At 40.4% G+C, this 26,312-nt stretch overlaps 1 protein-coding gene across 1 annotated transcript in view; it reads left to right on the top strand.

The window, feature by feature from the left end:
- The window catches only part of myo10 (myosin X), a 194,449-nt gene that overhangs the window by 75,362 nt on the left and 92,775 nt on the right, over window positions 1–26,312 (top strand). Inside the window, exons 4-9 of the mRNA XM_060905943.1 lie at window positions 1,551–1,738; window positions 17,766–17,900; window positions 18,057–18,181; window positions 18,402–18,415; window positions 18,503–18,587; window positions 18,726–18,829. Of these exons, the coding sequence (XP_060761926.1) occupies window positions 1,551–1,738; window positions 17,766–17,900; window positions 18,057–18,181; window positions 18,402–18,415; window positions 18,503–18,587; window positions 18,726–18,829 (651 nt within the window). The remainder of the gene's footprint in view (window positions 1–1,550; window positions 1,739–17,765; window positions 17,901–18,056; window positions 18,182–18,401; window positions 18,416–18,502; window positions 18,588–18,725; window positions 18,830–26,312) is intronic.

The following is a 26,312-nucleotide window of genomic DNA, read 5'->3' as shown; positions in this document are numbered from 1 at the left end:
CTGTGGAATGTCTCCCTCAGTCAGATCAAATTCCATAGCATTTAACACACAAAGGACTCTCTCTGTTTCTCTCTGTTTCTCTCTCTCTCTGTCTCTCTCTGTCTCTGTCTTTCTTCCTCTCTCTCTCTCACTCTTGCTCTGATTATAAACAGCTGTGCTCTTTTTTTTTCCTGTCGTCAGGATAGAGCATGGTAGGCTAGCTACCCGCACTTTTAACCACATCAAACACACACACACACACACACAGTTGGAATACTGAATTCATGAGAAAATTTATTTCTTCATTTAAGCCTCTCTCTCTCTCTCTCTCTCTCTCTCGTGTGTAACAGCAGGAAATAGCTCTGCTTGCATTTAGTTTGGAGCTGTAGCTGCTCATATTACAACTTTCAATACACGCACACACTGCAATTAGTTTACCCTGCATGTGTGCCTTGTATGCGTGTGTCTTTGCATGCTAGAGTGTGTGTGTTTTCTTGTTGATAGGTTACTGAAAACTGCTGCTGGTTTCTTTAGGTTTCGTGGATACTGCGGCTTAATGAGGCTGGAAAACTCAACTGAGCCTTGATAACTACTAAATTGTACAAAATTAATAATTTGAATTAACTTAGATTTTTGCCTGCGATGACCTTGCAACTTGTCCAGGGTGTACCCCGCCTTTCGCCCGTAGTCAGCTGGGATAGGCTCCAGCTTGCCTGCGACCCTGTAGAAGGATAAAGCGGCTAGAGATAATGAGATGAGATGAGATGACCTTGCAACTTGTCCAGGGTGTACCCCAGCTCTCGCCCATAGTCAGCTGGGTTAGGCTCCAGCTTGCCCGTGACCCTGCACAGGATAAGCGGTTACAGATAATGGACGGATGGATGGATATCAGATTTTTACCTCTTTAAACGATTCCTTATCCATATTTTCCTGTTATTCACACAATACAAGGTGACTCACTATCACATGCTAATGTTAGCTAGCAGCTATGAGCTAGTATACACAGAAAAACATCAACGCAGGGAAGCGTTCACTTGACCAAAAGTTCCTGAAGAACAGCAAATATTCAAGCAGAGTGAGTCTGCCAACAAGTGAGAACTCGGAGCAGAGAATGACGTGCTTTTTTAAATGCACTTTAGTCGTGTGTTGTTGTTGGAGTCCTGTATTTTCATTGCTGCAGAATAAACACAAAACCATTTTCCTTACAAGTGGGTTTTTTTGTGCAAGTTCTGTTAATACCAGAGTGTGTGTGTGTGTGTGTGTGTGTGTGTGTGTGTGTGTGTGCGCGCATGTGTAATGTCTGGGAAGTCACAGTCTCAGAATGTATTGGATAGGATGGTTGAACATTTAAATTTGTTACTTATTTAAATCCACAGATTTGCTATTTAAATCAAGCCTCAACAGTCATCCATGTGTATTTGCGTATTAGATGTAAAGTAGGTCAGTATGCCCTTGTCTGACTCACACAAAAACACACAAATGCAGACAAATGAAAATGAAATAATATTGTTATCCCTCCTAATTCATCTGCCTCTCTTCCCCCCCCCTTCTGTTTCTTGTTCTCTTTATAGACATATATAGGGTCTATATTAGCAGCAGTGAACCCGTACCAATGCTTGCCAGAGCTCTACGATGTTTCGGCGGTGGAGAGCTACAGTCGGCATCACCTGGGGGAAATCCCACCTCACATCTACGCCATCGCCAACGAGTGCTACCGCTCGCTCTGGAAACGCAATAATAATCAGTGTGTGCTCATTAGGTACAGTGGGAACACACACATATCATACAGAACATGCACATATGCACCTTATTATCAAACTGTTAACATGTGAGCATGTATTTATGCCACCAGGGAAGTCTGGATGGTGTGTTTAGCTTCGTGCTGTTTTATAGATTAGGCTTCTCAGTCCCCAGCAGTTTTTAACAGCCTGCCTCTTAACATGTATGTAGGTGTGTGTGTGTGTGTGTGTGTGTGTGTGTGTGTGTGTGTGTGTGTGTGTGTGTGTGTGCGCAGTGCAGTATAATCTCAGGAGAACCGCTTACGTTTACAAAAAGGCCATTTGACTTGACATTGACATTGCAAACAGCCAGCCACATGCGTGCCAAAGAAAAAAGGGGGGGGGGATCCCTTGAGCCACTGTTAGAAACTGAAATTGACTGAATTTTTTTTTTTATGATTTACACAATAGAAGCCCAAATCAGAAAAAGTTGGGACAGTATGCAAAATGCGAATAGAAAAGAAAGCAGTGATTTTCTAAATTTACTTTGACTTATATTTCATTGCAGACAGTATGAACCCAAGATATATCATGTCTTGCCTGGTCAACTTTATTTGTGAAAAAAAAAACATCCATTCCTGCATTTCAGGCCTGCAAAACATTCCAAAGAAAAGGTGGGACAGGGACAATTTTGGGTAAAACAATCAAATAATGATGCGATTTGAAACAGGTGATGTCAAAAGGTGATTGTAATCATGATTTGGTACAAAATCAATGCCCAGGAAAGGCTTAGTCTTTGAGGAGCGAAGATGGGCCGCAGATCTCCAGTTTGTCAACAAATGCATGTTTAAAAACAATGTCCCTCAAAGAAAGACAGGAAGGGATTTGGATATTTCACCCTCTATGGTGCATAATATCATTAAAAGATTCAAGGAATCTGGAGGCATTTCGGTGCATAAAGGGCAAGGGCACAAGCCTAAGCTGAACACCTGTGATCTCTGATCCCTCAGACGACATTGCATCAAGAACCGTCATTCATCTCTAGATGATATAACGACATGGACTCAGGATTACTTTGGCAAACTTTTGTCAAGAACTACAATACGGAGTTAAAGCCACAAATGCCAGTTAAAACTTTACTGTGCAAAAAGGAAGCCTTATATTAATTGTGTCCGTCAACTTCTCTGGGCTCGGAGGCATCTGGGATGGACCATCACACAGTGGAAACATGTATTATGATCAGATGAATCAGTATTCCAGGTTTATTTGTAAGAAGTGGATGCCGTGTGCTCCAGACCAAAGATAAAAAGGACCATCCAGACTGTTACCAACAACAAGTCCAAAAGCCAGTGTCTGTCATGGTATAGGGTTGTGTCAGTGCCCTTGGCAAAGGTAACTTGCACTTCTGTGATGGCAGCATTAATCCCAGAGGTGGAAAAAGTACCCAACTTCATTACTTAAGTCAAAGTACAGATCCCACTGGTCAAATGTTACTCCAATACAAATGAAAGTTGTACAGTCAAATTTTTACTTAAGTTAAATTACTGAAGTACTTGCTTTTAAAAATACTTAAGTATTAAAAGCACATTTTCTGTCAATGCATTGTTGTATTATTGCCACAACGCTTACAATACCTAATGCCTCTAAAACAACCTACTGGATTTACTGACTAGCTTGTAGAACCTGCAGAATAAATGCCTGGTAGAATGTTACAAAATGAAACAACTGAATTGACAAAAAAAAAAGAGCCATTGTCATTTTCTTTCTTTCTTTTTTTTAATTTTAACACTCCTACCCATTCCCACAAAGCAGCATGGTAGTGTTCTGACCCAGCTCTGGCAGTGTGTGCACACATCCATGTGTATGAAAGAAAGAAAGAAAGAAAGAAAGAAAGAAAGAAAGAAAGAAAGAAAGAAAGCACAACTTTATTCATCACACACTTGTGAAATTTCCTCTCTGCATTTAACCCATCTGAAGCAGTGAACACACACATGCACATGAGCAATGAGCACACACACATACCCAGAGCAGTGGGCAGCCATGCTAACAGCGCCCGGGGAGCAGTTAGGAGTTAGGTGCCTCGCTCAAGGGCACCTCAGCCCAAGGCCGTCCCATATTAACCTAACCGCATGTCTTTGGACTGTGGGGGAAACCGGAGCACCTGGAGGAAACCCACACAGACATGGGGAGAACATGCAAACTCCACACAAAAAGGCCCCGCTGGCCGCAAACCCAGAACCTTCTTGCTGTGAGGCAACCGTGCTAACCACTTACACCACCGTGCTGTATGTTAATCAGGAAGACAGTGGAATAGCTGTAAATGCAGCTTGCTCAGAAAATAAAAATGACAGTCCAACCTGCTTAAAACCCAGGTCCACTCCTCAAGCTTAATAGCCCAACAGCAACACTGCTTTAAGCAAGACCAAAAAATGCAAGACCATCATCTGACATAAAAACAAAACTATGTGTTAACATTAGCCGTGAACAAGCCTATGGAAACTTGGTGGGCAAATCCATAGAAAGTCATTTGACTAATCAGACTGCATAGCTACGCTTGCAATGTTATCGCTAGCTCTAAAAGCACAGACAACTTCATTGCAAGCTTTCTCTTGGAATAAAGTGTTTATATACCTCAATATGCTTCCACAGGTTGGACAGCAAGTTTTTGTAGGCTGTGATGTGGTTTGTTTTTGGCAAACAAAGTAAACAATTAAAACAAAACGACTGTATTCCTTTCAGAAAATTGAAATATGGGTTCTATGGCCATGGGTGTGTGCATTCCCCAGAAGAACCGCCTCCTTCCATTCTACCATCAAGTGATCGCGTTCAAATAATGCTGCTGAGAAATCACTGAACTTGATTTTATACAGTCTATGGACGTGACCCTAGTGATTACTGATAGGCTGTCTCAGTGTCACCTGCGAAAAAAACCAATCATGTTTTAGAAAAGAACAGAAAAAACATCTACTTTCTAAGCTGCTCCATAGTAATGAGTAGCGAGGACCTTGACAGAAATGTAGTGGAGTGAAAAGTACAATATTTGTCTTTTAAATGTAGTGACGCTAAAGTCATAAGTTTTCAAAAAAAATACTCAAGTAAAGTACAGATACTCCAAAAGTGTACTTAAGTACAGTACTCAAGTAAATGTACTTCATTACTGTCCACCTCTGATTAATGCAGAAAAGTACATTGAGACTTTGGAGCAACATGTGCTGCCTTCAAGACGACATCTTTTCCAGGGATATTTCAACAAGACAAAACCACATTCTGCACACATTACAAAGGCATGACTGTGGAAGAAGAGGGTGCCTATCCCCTCTGTCCCCAACAGTGAATGTGTGGCAAATTTTGAAACAAAAAATGTGACAACCACTCCATAATGTTGCACAACTTAAGACCTATTTGCAGGAAGAATGGGACAAAATAACACCTGAAACACTTCATCACTTGGTGTCTTCAGTCACTAAACATCTTTTAAGTGTTGTGAGAAGGAATGTCATCATTACAATGTGGTAAATGCTTTACTGTCTCAACTTTGTTTGAAATGTTTTGCAAGAATCAAAATTGAAATGAGGGCGGCACGTTGGTGTAGTGGTTAGCGCTGTCGCCTCACAGCAAGAAGGTCCTGGGTTCGAGCCCCGGGGCCGGCGAGGGCCTTTCTGTGCGGAGTTTGCATGTTCTCCCCGTGTCCGCGTGGGTTTCCTCCGGGTGCTCCGGTTTCCCCCACAGTCCAAAGACATGCAGGTTAGGTTAACTGGTGACTCTAAATTGACCGTAGGTGTGAATGTGAGTGTGAATGGTTGTCTGTGTCTATGTGTCAGCCCTGTGATGACCTGGCGACTTGTCCAGGGTGTACCCCGCCTTTCGCCCGTAGTCAGCTGGGATAGGCTCCAGCTTGCCTGCGACCCTGTAGAAGGATAAAGCGGCTAGAGATAATGAATGAATGATGAAAATTGAAATGAGTGTTTATTTTGGAAAAAAAAATTATGAGGTAAAACATCAAATAATTTTCTGTTGTCTTGTTTGAGTGCAATACAGGTCAAATATTATTTACAAAGTATTGTTTTCAGTTTTAATTTAAATTTCAACAAACTAATTTTTTTTCTGATTTGGGGTTATATATCAATATAATATAAGAATTCATTTACAGGTGATTTTTTTTTTTTATCATGACAAATGTTAAACCAAAAATCAGAAAACATGTATTGCTTGCATCAGATTGGGTATAAGCCAGTATCAAGTCTTTCCACAGATTTTAGAGCTTAGAATTCTTATAGCTTTGACATAGCTGGAGCTTTTTTATTATTATATTTTTTATTTTATTTCCTTTTTTATTTTTCCTTTTTATTATTTTTTTCTTTTTTCTGTGTGTTTGTGTAGCTTGATGTTTGTTTGAGTGTTTTGTCCGCCGGCTGTGGTGTAGTTCCGGACCCAGTTTTGGGCGTCAGTTCCCTCCAGGCCTTGGTTCGCCGTGGGTGATGCCTGTGCTCCCAGCTATGGACTGCAGTGAGCTCGTTGCTCATTTTAACATTGTGGTTGTCCAGCGCTCTGTGCTTTAGTGCTTGGCGTGATGTTCCGAGCAATGTTGCTTGGTGGCATCGCGGCGGCTGTGCAGGCGGTTTGGGACATACCAGCGCTCTGCGTGGTGGTGCTTCTGTGCTCGCTTTGTGGATCCATGGCGTGGTGTTCGAGCGATGTTGCTGGCGGCGTCGCGGCGGCTGTGCTGGAGGTGTGGGACTTGTTTTCGTGCGCCTTTTGGTGGGACTGTGGCCGCTACACCACTGGAATTACATCTTGACCTCTATTTGGTGGACTTTTTTTTTTTGTCTATAATTGTAAAGCGTCCTTGGGTTTTAGAAAGGTGCTATATAAATTGAACCTATTATTATTATTATTATTATTATAGCCATTCTAACACACTGATGTTCTTGGATTTGAACCATTCTAGTGTAGCTTTGGCAGTATGCTTAGGGTCAGTGTCCTGTCTGAAGGTGAACATCCATCACAATCTCTTGGAGATCAGAGCAGGTTTTCTTTTAAGAGGCCCCTGTATTTGGCTCCATCCAGCTTGTCCTCAACCCAAACCTATTTCCCAGTCTCTACTGATGAAAAGCATCCCAACAACATGATGCTATCGCCATCATGCTTCAGGGTGAGTTCCACATGTTTGTCGAGTCTCCAAATGAGATTTCATAAGACTTTTTCAAGTATGACTCTTTTCTCACCAGTAGCCGCATTCCATTAACTTGCTTTAAACAGCAATTTGAAATTGCATACTGGAAAACAAGGAATGGAAACATGTGAATTTCAGATGATCCAATAAAGCAATATTTCACAAAATTAAAATGGAAAGACTTTTTTTTTTTGCATTTTGCTAAGAGTTACTGCGAGAGGAGAAACCCCAGGTTTAATCGCATAACATCACTCAGTGGAAACAGAGGCAATTCATGTTTTGTCTAGAATTTTAAAAGATCGCTTCTATTTTGTGCAAAACTGCAGTGAAAACCCACCTACTGTTTCATAAAGTCCAGCTTTGTGACGTGTCCAGGCTATGGGTATCCTGTTAGCAGCTTTTCCCAGCTGAGCTGTGGATCTCTCTAGTTCCTTCAGAGTTAGCGTTGGATTTTTAGTTATTCTCTGATTAATGCCATCCCAAGTCAGCCACTGGTTGTTGGTGGGTAGCCTCCTCTAGGCAGTTTGTGAGGGTGTACCATATTCTTTCCCATTTTTAATGATGGATGTAATGTTGCTCTTCAGGATCTCCAAAATTTGGGACAGAACTTTCCTGGACTTGTTCTGATGGTTTCTTGGCCTTCGTGATGCTGTTTGCACATAGGTCGACACCATGTAACTAATTATGTGATTTCTGATGACAATCAGTTGATCAGTTCCACCAGAACTAATTTATGGGTTTCACAATGCTTGATTCTTCACAGCCTATAAGTGTAATATATATATATATATATATATATATATATATATATATATATATATTTCCCTTTTTTTTACATTCACTGGATATGAGCAATTGCGCGCTCTGACTGGCTACTCTACTACTAGGATATCAGCTCATATACCGTGAGTAGAGAAAAACAAAATGGTGGCGCACATCAAGTCAGATATATCACTTTATCAAGTATTTAACAGAAACAGAAATGGCTAAAAGAATATAGTTTTTTTCCCCCAAAATATCTCCTGTTCCACACTCCAGCCCAGTTGATGGCAGTAATGCACCTTTAAGAAGGTTTGCCAACCACCAAAACAACCCTAAAGTAGAAGAAGAAAATGGCAGCCCGTGCTACTGACCCAACCGAGGATGAAATAAAACCTCTACTCGAAAACAAAACCCAAAAAAATGAAAAAAGCAACAAATTATGGAATGAAAGTATTTGATGGAAAGAACATATCTTTTTTTATTTTTCAAGCATTATTATTGTAGCATGTTTCACAAATTGCTACTGTCATTTCACCGGTTTGTTTACATTCTAAGTGGAAATAATTTTCTCGGACATTTTTTATAAACTTATTATTTATTGAATTTGCAAAAAATAAAAAAAAATATTCTGTTTCTCAAAATCCAGTGAATGTGGACAGAATAAAACAGTTATTCCGTACATGGCTTATAGCCGACTTGGCGCCACGCACTTTCTCGGCTATCAGCTCATATACAACTCAATTTCGTGGAATAACTGTTTTTATATATATATATATATATATATATATATATATATATATATATATATATAAAATAAAGGGGAGTGAATATTTATGCACAGTACTGTATATTACTCCAACCTCTTTGTGTAACAGTGTTTCCGATGGAAACAAGTGTATGGATTTGTGTACACGCTGAAGTGCAAGTAGCCAGTCAGATTGCAGCCTTTAACATATTAGTCAGTACAATAAGTGTGTGATGCTTGTAGGTGGAACGTCTGAGACTGCAGCACTCTTCTGCAGCAGAGTTCATGGGGTTTGTCTCAGAGGTTGAATAGATTGACGATATCTGTGCTGCTCTCATCTCTACTGAGAACCAGAAACAGAGCTTTTTAAACCTGTCAGACCTGTTGGTTTTGAGTACATGTACAATACGTGTGTGTGTGTGTGTGTGTGTGTGTGTGTGTGTGCGTGTGTGTGTGTGTGTGTGTGTGTGTGTGCATGCCTCATGACTTTTCCTGCTGTAGTCTAGGATTTTTTTTTTTTTCAACACAAAGCTGCTGATTGTAACTTTTGATTGCTTATGCACGCACTGGTAGCCCTTCCCATGACAAGATGCTTCAAACCATCTTAAAACATTCTGCAAAAATGCCACATAAGAGCCAGATTATGGGCCGGAAAAATTTGTCTGTTTTCTGGAATGAAAAACTGCTGATGTGAGTTGGCTTAGAGATGAACGTATTTGCTGCCATAACAACAATAACAACAACAACAAATAATAATAATAATAATAATAATAATGTGTTACCAGGCAAAACAAACCTCGTCCGGTAGCACTTATGATGAATATGAAGGAAGATATTGTGACAAAAAAGGTACCCTATGGGTCCATGTGGCTACTGCTTATAAATAAAATTGTTTTCTGATTCCATGTCCATACAGTAAATATAGTATATATGTTTACTCGATGAGGCAGTAGCCACAAAAATGAAGTGTTATCCAAAAATGAACAATTTAAAAATCACAGAAGTAAAATATATCAAGTGTCTGTACTTTATATTATTCTACTCTTACCTCTTACAGTTTTCGAAACTGAAACCTCTGAACTGAGGCTGACAGTCACACGCTGTTGCCATGACCGAAACTCTTATTTCCCAGAAATGGCCCGGTGCTAGAGCTCAGTGGAACGCACTTTCCCTCTGTAATAAGCATAAACATGTCTGAAAGCGATTTCTTTACTCTAGTCTATTTATTTCGAATGGTGAACCGAATTGTATACACTTACTGGCCATTTTAATCGGAACACATGTATGCGCATGCACAGTGAGCGATTGTTACACTCTTACATTCTTATAGCACGATGACACAGTGGCTAGTGCCTCTATATGAGGCAGTAGCCACATCAAAACGATTTTGACCTTTTTGGTGATCTTGACCAGATGACCCTCAAAATGTTGGAGGTTCTATTTGAGACCAATGCCCATCTATCCTGAAAGTTTCATGAAGCCATTTTCCTGTGATATCGTTTACAAAGAAACAAAGAAACCCAACCGAAAACAATACCTCATCCCCTGATGGACTCTGTCCCGGGCAAGGTAATAATAATAATCATCATCATCATCGTCATGCACTAATATTAATAGGAAGTTGGTCCCCCTTTGCTGTTATAATATTCTCCACTCTTCTGTGAAGCCTTTCTACTAGATTTTGGAATGTTGCTGTGATGATTTTGCCCATTTGGCCACACGAGCATTAGTATGGTCAGACACTGATGTCAGTCAAGAATGCCTGGCATGGGTTCAGCATTCAGTTCATTTTAAAGATGTTCAGTGGGATTGAGGTCAGGTCTCTGTGCAGACCACTTGAGTTCTTCCACTTTAACCTTGGCACCCCATGTCTCCATGGAGCTTGCCTTATTTACAGGGGTACTACTGTCCTTCCAACTTTGTGGTGAGTTTCGGAAAGACCCACATATAGGCTTGATGGTCAGGTATCCACATACTTTTATATCGTGTAGAATGCTACTTGCTGAGATCCTTTCATTTACCTGATATTTGATGGCAGTGAATATGTCCTTCATTGTCCTATGTCAAGTCAAATTTATTTGTATAGCACTTTTAACAATAGACATTGTCGCAAAGCAGCTTGACAGAAAATTAAAGAATTTAAACATGAGCTAATTTTATCCATAATTTATCCCCAATGAGCAAGCCTGTGGTGATAGTGGCAAGGAAAAACTCCCTCAGACGACATGAGGAGGAAACCTTGAGAGGAACCAGACTCAAAAGGGAACCCATCCTCATCTGGGTGATAACAGACAACGTGATTATAAATAACTCGCGTCTATAACAGTGTCCTATATAGTCACAATCACAAAGTATAATTGTGTAACCAGGAAATTCATTATAGTCTTCACATGAAGTCTGTTTGTTGAAATTATAAACTGTTTATTTTACTATGTGTTCGATAACCCTCGTGATGCATTGCTGCCTTAGAAATATGTCTCAAACTATTCTTTTAGAGGTACACCATAACAGCCTTAGCAGCAAGGCAAACTTTTTGTTGAAGAAAATAGGAATATTCTCACTAAAATGGATAAAATGGGGCCTACACTGCTAATGCTAATGATGACAAAATATTGAGCAGTTTCACCCCCAGGAAAATGGTTACAAGTCATAAAAACTTTTATCCCATGTTTTGTCTATGGCAATATTAGGAGTGTATAAAAAATAATAATTAAAAATAAAAACACCCACAAAATTTACATTCAATATGATATGGTGGTGTCTTAATACTTTTAAGACACCATCATATCATATTAATTATTATCATCTATTATGCATTTTCAATACAGCAAAAATAAGTCGTGACTGAATAGATTCTTTATGAGAAACTAGCCCAAAAGTTTTATGCATTAAAAATTGCAGTCATATTTTTCTTTTGAAAAAAGGTTCACTGTTGTGCACACTCATTGCAATAAGTTTCAAAACTAGCACAGTTCACACATAAAAATCCTACTTGCGTCACTCTCAAATACCATGTCTGAACAACACGTGCTTTATTAAGCATTCTGCTGTTAGCTAGTGAAAGTCATACAGCTTGCTATTGTTCAAACGTCTTTTTGAATCTGGGATTAACCACTTTCTGAATGTGAACTTTCCCAATCATTGTGGTGATTTCTTTAACCCAGACTGAGTCAGCTGGGAAATGCAGCCTTAAAGCAGAACGCAGAGAGAGAGAGAGAGAGAGAGAGAGAATATTTGTTATTATTATTATCTATTATGCTAGTGTATTGGCTTGTGTGTGTTTTATTAACCCCTGTAGCCTATCCTGATTCAAGATAAAGGATGCCTTAAACGTGTATTAAAGCTCATGTTATGTAAGTGGTATTTCATCATGAATAATGATTTTCTTACTTTATTATGCAGTCTGTTGAATTGTACTTGTTGGATACGCAGATGTACAGTTGTGGTCAGAAGTTTACATACAGTGAAATGACTGTCATCTTGGATATGAATGTCATGGCAATATTTGGGTTTTCAGTAATTTCTTTGAACTGTTCTTTTATTGTGGCAGAATGATTGGACAGCATACAGCTTTAATTAAAAAAAACACTAGAATTTGGTGCACAAGTTTTAATTTTCTTTGGGTTTTCTGAAATCAGCACAGGGCCAAAATTATACATACAGGGTCAAAAATTTACATACGGTCACTTAGATTATTAATTCAGAGGTGCTGAAACTTCCAAAATGTCTCTTATCTTGCCAAGGCCGAGGTCTCTTAACTTCCTGTTAGTGATCATGATTGACTACAGCTGGTAGCTTCTCTGTGCCTTCACAAAAAGGGTTTGTTTACAACACTCATTGGATTGACCAACACACATTAAAATGGGAAAGTCCAAGGAGCTCAGTGCAGATCTGAGAAAGAGGATCGCAGATGTACACAACTCCAAAATGTCTCTTGGAGCCATTTCTAAACAACTGCAAATTCCAAGATCAGTTCAAACAAGTGTATGCAAGTTATTGTGAGGTGTAGTCACTTTGCTTCAAGAAAACCCAAACTGTCACCCTCAGCTGAAAGAAAATTAGTTTGGATGGTCAGGAGCAACCTGGGAACCACCATGGCACAGCCCTGCCATGAACTGGAAGCTGATGCATCACTGTCTACAATTCAGATCACCATGGACTAAGAGGCTGCTATCCAAGAAATAACCCCCTGCTCCAAAATTGACACCTTCAAGTTTAACTAAAGTTTGAAGCTGACCACACAGACAAAGAAAAAGCCTTCTGGAGGATAGCTGTATGGTGAAATGAGACAAAGATTGAGTTGTTTTGCCACAATGACCACCATGTACAGAGGGACACTGTACCAGCTGGTGGTGGTGGTAGGATCATTATGCTCTGGGACTGTTTTGCTGCCAGTGGAACTGGTTCATTGCACAAAGTGGATAGAATAATGAAGGAGGACTACCTCAGAATTTTTCAGCATAAACCATCAGAAACTTGAACACGACTTGGGAGTCATAACAGGACAATGAACCCAAACATGCATCAGAGCTGGTTGTGGAGGAAAAAGCAGGCTAATATTAAGCTTAAAACAGGTCCTGACTTCAACCCTATTGAAAATATATGGACCATGCTTATAAGTCGAGTCCATGCCAAGAAAAAAAAAACAAATTTAATTGAACTCTACCAATTCTACCATGAAGAGTCATGAAATATCCAACCAGAATTCTGCCAGAAGCTTGTTCATGGTAAACAAAAATGTTTGGTCAAGGTGAATCTTGCGAAGAGACATTTTACCCAAATATTAGGTGTGCTGTATGTATATTTTTGACGCTGTATGTATAATTTTGACCCTGTGTTGATTTCAGAAAACCCAAAGAAAATTAAAACTTGTGCACCAAATTCTAGTGTTTTTTTTTAATTAAAGGTGTATGCTGTACAATCATTCTGCCACAGAAAAAGAACAGTTCAAAGAAATTACTGAAAGCCCAAATATTGCCATGACATTCATATCCAAGATGACATTCATGTCACTGTATGTAAACTTCTGATCACAACTCTATCAAACCAAGAGCCTCATACTGAATGATACGATACACTAGCCCCTAGCCCTACAGCTCTGGACAATATGTGTTATTTTACACCACTTATTATCAAAGTCGCACGTCTGACTATGTAGGCCAATAGTTTGCCTGAGTATTTGGTGAAATGCAGGCTGGTTCTTGAAAAGGATCTCTGGTTCCCTGATTACACACCAGCACTTTGTCAGTGGAAATAGAGTAAGAAGGACTTTAACACATGTCCCAAACAAAGAAATACACACACACACACACACGCACACACACACACAGAGTCCACAGAGTTATGGTACACACATGGCCCCCATGCTGTATAGACATTAAACACAGCTACAGACACACAACTGACTCAGAAAGGTCCAAGTAAAGAACTAAAGGGCTAAAAGCATGTGGGTTTGGTGTATTTCCAAATTGTAACTCTTTGTGAATATGAGCTGAGCCACAGCCCTCTCCCTGGCTTCAAACCCTTCACTGGTGTCAAAGGTTAAATCTCATGGTTGCCTGACAACGTTAATTACACAAGTAAGTAAAGGTCAAAAAAGAATTTGTGTGCCATCTGTGTGTCTTGCTCACATTCAAATAAAAGCTTAAATGTCTAGTTTCAGTGTCTAGGATACCAAGACTAATTTAACTAAAGGTGTACTTGACTGAAAAACAAGAAAGAAAAAAAAATTATACTTACCAGAGATGTTACTGATCAGCAAGGACATATCTGACATCTGCTTCATTAGTTCTCTCCTGGAGCTAAGATAATTTAGCTAAAAAGTAATGCCAATGTTTGTAATGCTGTCTAATTTACCCAAATACATCCTCAAGTGTTCTTTACTTGCTTCAAATGAGATTATTGTGCTATGTAATAGCATTTTTATGATATACAGTTCTGTAAAATGACAGGATCATCTGTAATTACACATTTAAGTTTGAGTGCGACCCTGTAGAACAGGATAAGCGGCGACAGATAATGGATGGACATGAATTATCACCTGCATAACTTACCTTAAGTTTGCATAAGTAGTTTATAGTACAAACCCTTCTTCAAATGTTAGGATATGAGGTGTGCTGTAAGATTATGTAGCTAATTTGTTAGCACAGTTCTAATGCTGCATTGAACTAGAGGATGCACCTCATACTTCCCAACCTCAGACGAGCAAAAACAATAGAAAAGCCCCATCAACTCACAATTCCTTTTGATAACTGGTAAAATATAGGTACATTTTCTTTCACCAATATACCAAGAGGATCCAAACTTTTGAGCCCATCTTTATGTACTTATAGGAATGATTTTGAGTGTGAGACTTCCATTATATGAACCATTACTGTATGCAGGGGTGGGTAGAGTAAGCAAAAAACTGTACTCAAGTAAAAGTATTGTACTACTACTACTACTACTACTACTACTAATAATAATAATAATAATAATAATAATAATAATAATAACTCAAGAAAAAGGAGAAGTATTCATCAAAAGAGCAACTGATATGAGTAAAAAAAAGATTTTCATAAAATGACTACTCAAGGAGTGAGTAACTTCATATGATGATTTATTACATCTATAATGTATTACATTCAAATGTATCAGAATATCAGTTATTCCCAAAATAAAAATTTAAAGTGTTTCTCGAATAAACACAATATAAAATCTGCTCCTTCAAGTATTATAACTAGTTTACAAAAACTTTTATTTAATATTTACCAAATAACATAAATTAAGGCAGCTTTGCCACAGGTTAGAGACGAGAGCCATAGGAGAGACCTGAGCAACACAAAGCCGTGTGTGTGTGTGTGTGTGTGCACCAGGCTTGTAGTACTCGAGTCCAGGACTTGGACTTGAGTCTGACTCGTACCCTAATTTTAAGGACTCGTGACTCGACTCAGACGTGAGCACTGATGACTCGGACTTGTGCATTAACTGCATTAGGACTTGGAAATTAGAGACAAGGACTCGGATTTTTTTCTTTATTTTTTTTTTGGTAACATGCCATAATAATTTGGCATATTTATATTTACATTAATTTTTGTACTAATTTTGTGTAAGAGTGTCACACCTGCATGCCTTGGCGCGCGCATCAGACAGACTCTCGGGTGCACTCCGGACAGCACCCGTGCCAAGCGGACTCTCACGCACTCCGTAAACGACTCACACCTGTACAGGATTAAGGTGCAACCAGTGCACCGATATAAAAACTGTGAAAACGCACTTACTTTGCGAAGTATTGAGTTGCATTGCTGACACATTACTGAGCCTTATTTCCTTGTTTGGGTTCCTGCTCCCTGATTTCCTGTTTCTCATCTTTGATTCTGCCGAGTCTACACTAGCCTGTTTGTGCGGCGCTCGACCTATTGCCTGTTTTGCCGTTTTACGATTTTGCTTGCCATTCTAGATTGTTTATCTGTCTTCACTTGTATTAATAAACACACCTTCTGCACTTACATCTGTCTCCCAACCATCTCTGACAGAATACTTCACACTCCCTGACAAAGAGAATGCACATTCACCTGTTCATATGTCATGTTCAGGAACAAACTCATGTTAATGGGGTTGAAACAGCCACCGTCAAATGGTGTGGTTGGAGTCTTGCGCTACGTTCACACTGCAAGGCTTAATGCTCAATTCCGATTTTTTTGTGAAATCCGATTTTTTTGTGAGGTCGTTCACATTAACAAATATATGCGACTTGTATGTGATCCTCAGTATGAACGAAAAGCAACCTAAAAGTGTTCCACATGCGCACTGCAGGATACGACGACGTCACACGCAGTGAGCATGGCCAGTGTTTACGGAAGTAAAACCGCCCGGTTGCGGTATGACTCATCCAATCTAGCTTGAATAGCTGCATCCTCCCAAATGGAAATCAGCTCCCTAACCTCTGCGTCCTTCCATTGAGAAGATTCAGAACCTTCACAGCCCGAAGCGTCCCTCGCACTGATGTCATGCGCAGGGGCGCAGATACGTTTTTTGAACTGGGGGGGACAAAAAACTGGGGGGACAAAGCTGCCAGCAAACCAACCCCAACCCCGATATGCCTGTCAAACTTGTTGTTAGTAACCATAGCAACCAAGCTCGAGCTCGCAACCTGTGCAGTCTGCGCAGCTCAACCAACCGAATATCAGTCTTTGTTTTGTTTTATGTGAGTTGTTGCAACTATGTATACACTGCTGTGCACCTTAATAAACCGAATGGTAATTAGTCTTTTGATTTTTCCGTGAGGTTTGCCTTATGCAAAGAAAGACAGCATAGACATTTTTTTCCTCCCTATAAGTGGGGGGGACCGAACGAGGTGAATTTAAATATGACTCGTCCCACCCTCTATCTGCGCCCGTGATTATGCGCCATGTTGTTGTAACTTTTTGAGAGACCCGCCGCCTACTTCAGCGCAGAATAGTGACGTTTGTGGCTTGTTGATGTGTAAGTCGGATAAATGCGACCTGGCGGTTCAGACTGAAGTCGCATATGAAAAGAGCGGATAGGAATCGGAATTAGCACCACATATCCAAACGGCCTGGGTCGGATTTGAAAAAATCGGATCTGTGTCGTTCAAATTGTCAATAAAAGATCGGATACAGGTCACATATGGGCGAAAAGATCGGATTTGAGTCACTTCAGCATGCAGTGTGAACGTAGCCTTGGACTCGACTCGGATCAATAGCAAACTCGACTCAATTTTTTTTTTTTAATGGCTTGGACTTGACTCGGACTTGAACACTGGGGACTCGAGACTGGACTCGGACTTGAGGTTTAGTGACTCGACTACAACACTGGTGTGTGCTGAATAAATTAAAATCACTGAAAAGAGGAAATGAATGAAAATAAAGTGGACCTTTGAGTTATCGCAAGCCTGCCTCCCATCTCCTCATTTCCCCTCGAAATCCACAAGTGTTACACATCTCTTCCATTTTTTTCTTCACGTAAATCTTTTGAAATCTTCGAAATCCTTTCAGTCCTGGTCTCTATTTATGTTTGCCCATTTGTGTGTTCAAACGCCATGTATCAAAGCAGTCAAAGTTGTAGAAGCAATGCACACATAAATAAAAATAATTTCATAAATTAAATGAAAGTAGCAAGAAGTGTATAGTCAAATATAACGGATTATAAGAACATTTTTAGATCATAAATGTACTCAAGTAAGCGTGAAAAGTATTATGCATTAAAACTACTCCTATAAGTACAGATTATTAGAAATGGTTACTTAAGTACATGTAATGGAGTAAATGTAACACATTACAACCTGCTTCTGAGATATATATATATATATATATATATATATATATATATATATATATATATATATATATATATTATATGTATGTGTGTGTGTGTGTGTGTGAGACAGTGGGGAGAGTGGTGCAGGTAAGACAGAGAGTACCAAGGTGATTCTGCGGTTCTTGTCTTTAATGAGTCAGCAGAGCCTCGAACTTTCTGCAAGACACACAACATCTCATGTGGAGGAGGCTCTTCTGGAGAGCAGGTACACACACACACGACAATACAAGCAATGTACTTTAATGATTATAGATTTTCCCATGAACTAAATCATGTACTTTTACAATTTCTTTCTTTCTCCCTCTGTATTCTGCTGACTCTGTGTGTGTGTGTGTGTGTGTGTGTGTGTTTTCTTCTTCAGTCCTATAATGGAGGCATTTGGAAATGCTAAGACGGTGTATAATAATAACTCCAGCCGCTTCGGGAAGTTCATCCAACTTCACTTTAGCCAGCGGGGAAACATTCAGGGAGGAAAGATTGTGGACTGTATCCTGTATTACACTAAATATGATCCTCCTGAAAGATCAATGCTTCCTCTGCTTCCTCTAATGCTGTGTGTGTGTGTGTGTGTGTGTGTGTGTGTGTGTGTGTGTGTGTGAGAGAGAGAGAGAGAGAGAGAGAGAGCATATGCTTGACACATGGCTTTTGAAAGAGCAGAATGTTTTCATTCTCAGTTAATTTGCCTTGACCATGTTTTCCCATAAAGACTTGTTAGAGAAGGTGAGCAAGTAATTAAATATTTTATTTTATTTTGTAGAGTGTATATGATATATCATGTATATAATTTACATCCTCTCTCTATGTCAGAATCGTGTTGTGCGTCAGAATCCCGGTGAGAGGAACTACCACATATTCTATGCTTTTCTGTCAGGAGCCAATGCAGAACAGACGGGTCAGTATGACTTCAACTCAACACACCACCTCAGGCTTTTTGTCTCATTCTCCTCTGAGTCCTTTGTCTGTTTTAAACAAATCAAGCTAATTTTCTCTCTCTCTCTCTCTCTCTCTCTCTCTCTCTCTCTCTGTTCAGAGGAGTTTTCTCTGCTGCCCGCTGAGAGCTTTCATTACCTGAATCAGTCTGGCTGTGTGAGGGATCGCACCATCAGTGACACACACACGTTTCATGAAGTACTGGTAAGACCCACAAACAATTATTGAAGAACGGTTCTAACTAGAGGATGGAGAAAAAGTGCAGATGTTTACGATATGCAATATGTGTCTTAATGGTTTGTTGGGCTGGCATTTTGCTAATAAAGCAGCAATAAATCAATAAAGGTAACATTTCATTATTTAATGAAGAAAAGGAGGAGAAATTAAACAGATTTATCATTCACCTGCTACAGAGAATAATAAAAAAAAGACTCAGATAGACACATCATGGTTTTTGTCAGGAATGCAGGCAATAGATGGATGTAAAAGCAGCAGAGAGTTTATTAAAGCAAAGCTGGCAGATAAATCCAAATCAGTAAATGAAGGCAGAGTCAAGAAATAGGCAATAGTCAGGCGAGCAGGCTTATAGTACTCAAGTCCGACTCATGCCCTAATTTTAAGGACTCGTGACTCGACTCGGACTTGAGCATTGATGACTCGGGACTCATGCATTAACTGCATTAGGACTCGGAAAATGGAGACGAGGACTGATATTTTCTTTATTTTTTGTAACATGCCATAATAATTTGTCATAAGATATTTATATCTACATTAATTTTGTACTAATTTCATGTAAGAGTGTCACACCTGCACGCCTTGGCGCATGCATCAGATAGACTCTCGGGCGCGCTCCGGACAGCACATGCACCAAGCGGACTCTCACGCACGCGCCATGAACGACTCACACCTGCACAGGATTAAAAGTCATAGGCACCGGTCGGAGGTGAAACGTAGAATATCAACTTTATTGTCTAGAAGAACGACTCAAAAAGCGAATTCAGTCTTTCTAGTGTCTAATTTGCACCCTAAAATTGAATAAAATGGTTAAAATATACTGTTTTGCCCAATTTCCGAAGGTTTGTTTACATCTCACTTATGTGCACTTTCACCGCCAGGGGACAGTTGTCATGACGTCATTTAAGCCAAACAGACTGGGAGCAGTTCTGTGTTTACTTGCGAACCAAGCACATGTGTACAGACTTTGTTTGTGAGAGGTTGTATAAAATGTCTGAAAGCGATAGCGATTTTGAAGTAGGAACTCTCCAGATTGAATATCGAGAGGTGAAACCATATATGTATGAACCTATGGCTGTTGCGAAGCAATCGGTGAATGTGGATCACTGGTTTGACCGTGTAGCCTCGGAATCGGACAGCGACTCTGCTGACTCTGATCGCGGTGACCCCGGACCTCAACAAGACTCGCACCCAGACTATTTATCCTGGTAATTATGATAAATTCCTACTTTCGTTGTAATACTAAATAAGAGCCCTTCTGAAGAATAATTAAACCGCCCTCCCTAGTGGATAAAGGTAACGATTACTTGACAGTGCGACGGTAAGCCACATTAGCCTGCCATCCGTGGCATTATACTATTTATAGCCTACTCTAAGCGAGGAAATATCCCTTTGTCTCATTTCCACAATGATTGTACAGGATCCCTCAGGATTCTTGACTTGTCAATTGCAAGCAAAAGTAAAAATGTTTACCTCCAATCTTCTCCGTTTTGCTTGAGCGTTGCTGGTCCGTTTCTTCTTTGACTGCTTGATTTTGTTTCACAAGCACAATCCACTCTCTCCGCCTCTTCTGGAAAAAAACAAACCTCTAGCTTCACGTGCACAATCCACTCTCTCTGCCTCGTCTCTTCTTTCGGAAAAAGCCAACCCACTCGCTCTGCCTCTTCTCCTTTTTTGGAAAAAACCCAACCCATTTGCTCCGCCTCTTCTCCTTTTTCGGAAAAAGCCAACCCACTCGCTCCGCCTCTTCTCCTTTTTTGGAAAAAGCCAATCCTCTCACTCCACCTCTTCTCCTTTTTTGGAAAAAGCCAACCCACTTGCTCCGCCTCTTCTCCTTTTTCGGAAAAAGCCAACCCACCCGTTCCACCTCTTCTCCTTTTTTGGAAAAAGCCAATCCACTCTCTCCGCCTCTTCTCCTCTCTCGGAAAAAGGTAAAAACTTCTTCCTGAACCGGCCCCGTTGTTACCGTTCACTGCACAACAATAAAGCATGTTTTTCTTTGGAAATTCCCGAATGCACATCTGCACTCAAGCCGAATGGCAATGCAAGTAAATGGAAGTGGACTCAAGCGGTTTGTTTGTCTTGAATGACGTCACGTGCCGAGTGGTCACGAAAATCGCGAACAGAAATTCTCTGCGATCTGCACTAACTTATTTTAATTCTTACTTATTAACAATATTCCTTGGGACTAGAAGAAAATTACACAGGGTTTTTTAACATATAAAGTTTCAAATGTGCATAAATTGAAAACCATTGCCTATGACATTTAAGGCGCAATCAGCGCACCGATATAAAAACTGTGAAAATGCACTTACTTTGCGAAGTATTGAGTTGTGTTGCTGACACATTACTGAGCCTTATTTCCTTGTTTGGGTTCCTGATCTCCGATTTCCTGTTTCTCGTCTTTGATTCTCCCGAGTCTACGATAGCCTGTTTGTGCCTCGCTCGACCTATTGCCTGTTTCACCATTTTACGATTTTGCCTGCCATTCTGGATTGTTTATCTGTCTTCACTTGTATTAATAAACACACCTTCTACACTTGCATCTGTCTCCCAACCATCTCTGACAGACTCCCTGACAAAATGCACATTCACCTGTTCATATGTCATGTTCAGGAACAAACTCATGTTAATGGGGCTGAAACAGCCACCGTCAAATGGTGCAGTTGGAGTCTTGGACTCGACTCAAATTTTTTTTTTTATGACTTGGACTTGACTCGGACTTGAACACTGGGGAATCGAGACTGGACTCAGACTCGAGGTTTAGTGACTTGACTACAACACTGTAGGTCAGACACAAACAGGATATCAGAAGTAGATTTTTAAAAACGCAAAAACCAAAGTACAAACTAGATCAATAACCAGCTTATCAGCACGAATAATCAAGGCTTGGTAAAGTCAGGCCAGAGAACACTGAGCTTGTACTTCACAGAGATGGTGTGAACTGAGAGTTCTTTTGTGATGAACAGTAATGAGGCTGCGATCAGTAACAGGTGTGTGTGGTAATCAGTACTCCGGAGACTGAGAGCAGTGAGGTGCAGGATGGTTGTTGTTGTAGCCCACGGTGGCCATATTTGAACTCCACTGCGAATTCTGGAAAGTGGATTCTTGAGTGCAAAGGCATTCAGATGTGACAGTTTTAACACAGTATATTGCATTATTAATACAAAAATGGTCATCTTTTTAAGCAAAGGAAATTGCAAGCAGTCAGGAGCATAATTTTATTATACATTTTTATTTTTATTTATTTACCCACAGTAATGTTTTCTTGTGGCTGGTGTTTAAAGGAGATACGCAGAGCCTTTATTTTTAAATACATTTCTGAGTGGATAGTATCTCCATCCTTGACTCTTGTATGCTGCATAAATGGGAATAAAAATATATATATTTTTGAGAGTTAAAACTGACCGCAAAGTTGGCATTTGAGCTGTCCCGCTGAGCCAGCCAGCCCTGGGTGCGTGACGTCACAGTGGGAACCGGTTTTAAGACCGAGGCCTTTTACAGCTATAGACCAAAGTCATATAAATAAAAATTTATGGTGAAAGTAAGAAATACCGTTACCGACTTGCTCAACTAAGACTGATTTGACTTCATTGATTGTGGGTTGACTCTCATTAAAACAGGATAGGTGTTATAACTTATGCAACATACAGGTGCATGCATTTTCACTGATAAAACGTAAACGGCTAATTAAATAATCAGATGAACTGAGACAATCCCATTCTGAAGCAAATTAAATAATCTTATACCGGTAACTTAAACACACAATACAAGTTACATGTCTCTCATCTCATTATCTCTAGCCGCTTTATCCTGTTCTACAGGGTCGCAGGCAAGCTGGAGCCTATCCCAGCTGACTACGGGCGAAAGGCGGGATAGATATTAACACATATTTAGCCAAATTAATTCGGAAATGCATTCAAAAATGTAAATGTTTTGAAAATTTTCAATGAAATTATTAAAAGTGGGACTTGTTTCAAAAGTCCTGATTAACAAACACAAACTGTCATTCATACCCTGCACCATACAACAGCACTCCCCAGTTTGGTTATTTCCATCCGACTAGTTAACTCTCCCCTATCATAAAACAGCTACTAGTCAGGGAGGGTGAGGGGTAAACACACTTCCTCTGAAGCCATGTTTCCATAAACCTGCTTAATGCACAATTTGAAATTGCAAACTAAAAAGCAAGGAATGGAAACCTGAATTTTGAGAAAACTCTCAAATAATCACAAAAAAGATTTTACACTCGCATGAGGTGGTTTTCCAGGCAATTCAATAAAGCAGTGTTTCGCAAAATTGAAATGGATTTTTTTTCACACTTAAGTCACATGACATGACATGACATGACATGAAGCGCAAACGGAAACACACTGTCAGAACTATCTCTAGAGGAGAAAAACCCAGCTCTAATCACATAACATCACTCAGTGGAAACAAAAGCCATTCACAATTGTTTTTTTGTCAAACTTTTTAAAAATATCGCCTCTATTTTGTGCAAAACTTCAACGTAAACCCGGCTTGAGACATGTGAAGCCATGCGGCAGTACAGGGCAGCATTGTACACTCAGATAAAAGTGCTATCTGCCCTCTTCTACATACAGTACTAGTCAAAAGTTTGTACACACCTACTCATTCATAGGTTGTTCTGTATTTTCACTCTTTTCTACATTGTAGAGCAATACTGAAGACATCAACACGATGAAATAACATATGGAACATACGTGGAATTATCTAGAAAACAAAAAATTATGTGTTAAAAAAGCAAAATATGTTTCATCTTTTAGATTCTTCAAAGTAGCCACTGTTTACCTTGATGACGCTTTGCACACTACTGGCATTATCTTAACCAGCTTCATGAGGTAGTCACCTGGAATGCTTTTCAATGAACATCAAAAGATAATTAGTGCAATTTCAGAAATCAGAATCAGAAATCAGAAACACTTTTATTGCCAGGTGTGTGGACACACACAAGGAATTTGACTCCGGTTCACTTAGCTCTCATAGTACAAAAACAGATAAAAAAGCGTATACACAAAACAAACAAACAAGCAAACAACAACAACAACAAAAATAGGTGCATAGTGCAAAGTAATCCAGGTAAGTCAAGTATGGAATAGTTAAATAAATATAAAGTATACAGTGTGCACAGAATGACGGTATAAGTGTTCAGATATTTTACAAGTGATATTACTGATATATGAATCTGGATTTTAGCTGTTCATCACAGAAAGGATTTCCCTTTTGGTGCAATATGGTGCATAGTGCAAAGATGATTAGTAAATTTAAATAAGTAAAAAAAAAAAAAAAATATATATATATATATATATATATATATATATATATATATAAACAGTGAGCACAGAATGACAGTATGAGTGTGCAGATATTTTGCAAGTGATATTACTGATATATGAATGTGGATTTTAGCTGTTCATCACAGAGACAGCCTGAGGGAAGAAACTATTCTTGTGTCTGGTTGTTTTAGCATACAGTGATCTATATCGCCTCCCTGAGGGGAGAAGATTAAACAGATTGTGACCAGGGTGTGATGGGTCCGCAGAGATGTTACCTGCCCGTTTCCTGACTCTGGACAAGTATAAGTCTTGGATGGAGGGCAGGTTGACACCAATAATTTTCTCTGCAGTCCTTATTGTCCGTTGCAGTCTGTTCTTCTCCTGTTTGGTGACTGATCCAAACCAAACAGTGATGGAAGAGCAAAGAACAGACTGAATGATGGCAGAGTAGAATTGTGTCAGTAGCTCCTTAGGCAGGTTGAGCTTCCTGAGCTGGCGCAGAAAGTACAACCTCTGCTGGGCCTTTTTAATGATAGTGACTGTGTTTGTCTCCCACTTCAAGTCCTGAGAGATTGTGGAACTCAGAAACCTGAATCTTTCAATGGCAGTCACAGTGTTGTTGGTGATGGTGATGGGCAGCAGAGTGGGGGGGTTCCTCCTAAAGTCCACTGTCATCTCCACAGTTTTGAGCGTGTTCAGCTCCAGATTATTCTGACCGCACCACCAGACCAGCCGTTCAACCTCCCGTCTGTATGCAGACTCGTCACCATCCCGGATGAGGCCGATGACCATTGTATCGTCTGCAAATTTCAGGAGTTTAACAGACAGGTCTCTTGAGGTGCAGTCGTTGGTATAAAGGGAGAAGAGCAGTGGGGAGAGCACACACCCTTGGGAGGCGCCAGTGCTGACAGTCCGAGTGCTGGATATGATGCTCCCCATCCTCACCTACTGCTTCCTGTCAGTCAGGAAGTTTGTAATCCACTGACAGGTGGAGGAGGGCACAGTGAGCTGGGTGAGCTTGGTGTGGAGGATGTCTGGAACAATGGTGTTGAATGCCGAACTGAAGTCCACGAACAGAATCCTGGCGTATGTCCCTGCAGAGTCAAGGTGTTGCAGGATGTAGTGCAGTCCCATATTGATTGCATCATCTGCTGACCTGTTTGCCCGGTAGGCAAACTGCAGGGGGTCCAGCAGGGGGTCTGTGATGTCCTTCAGGTGTGACAACACCAGTCTCTCGAAGGACTTCATGACTACAGATGTGAGAGCTACAGGCCTGTAGTCATTCAGTCCTGTGATGGTGGTTTTCTTGGGAACCGGGATTATTGTGGAGCGTTTGAAGCATGAGGGGACTTCACACAGCTCCAGGGATCCATTGAAGATCTGGGTGAAGATGGGAGCCAGCTGATCAGCACAGACCTTCAGACAGGAGGGTGACACACCATCTGGGCCAGGTGCCTTCCTGATCTTCTGTCTGCGAAAAAGCTGACAAACATCCTCTTCACAGATCTTGAGTGCTGGTGTGGGCTCAGAGGCGAGAGGAGGCAGAATAGCAGGGGGTGTGAATGGGTCTTTAATGTCTGAGGGGGGGAGAGGTGTGAATTTGTCAAATCTGGAGTAGAACACATTCAACTCGTCAGCCAGTTGATGGTTCATTGCAGTGTAGGGGGATGGTCTCCTGTAGTTAGTGATATTCTTCAGGCCTGTCCACACTGATGCCGGATCGTTGGCTGAAAGGCTGTTTTTGATCTTTTCAGCGTAGCTCCTCTTAGCTGATTTCACCTCTTTCGTCAGTGTGTTTCTGACCTGTTTGTACAGGACTCTGTCCCCACTTCTGTAGGCCTCCTCCTTGGCCTGTCGAAGCTGTCGGAGGCCCTGTCCACATGGCAACGGATTCAGGTGAATCCGATACAATTGTTTATCATTTAGGCCTGGCGTCCACACGGCACCGACATTTTGGGTGCCCCAAAATGCAATCTTTTGAGAACGGGTTCCAGAGTGGAAAGATCTGGCAACGTTGCCATTGCGAAGTCGTCTGGCTGAGTAGAACGGATTTGTTTACGATGACGTCACAACCACATGACTGTCAGTGCTTCACGCCGGGTAGAAGTGTAACGAACTCGATGCAAGTTGTCAACAAATCCTATAACTTGGTTCAT

Source organism: Neoarius graeffei, chromosome 23, assembly GCF_027579695.1.
Source record: "Neoarius graeffei isolate fNeoGra1 chromosome 23, fNeoGra1.pri, whole genome shotgun sequence".
Classification (NCBI taxonomy): domain Eukaryota; kingdom Metazoa; phylum Chordata; class Actinopteri; order Siluriformes; family Ariidae; genus Neoarius; species Neoarius graeffei.
The sequence above is the reverse complement of the archived record's forward strand: the minus strand, read 5'-3'. Positions and strand labels throughout refer to the sequence as shown.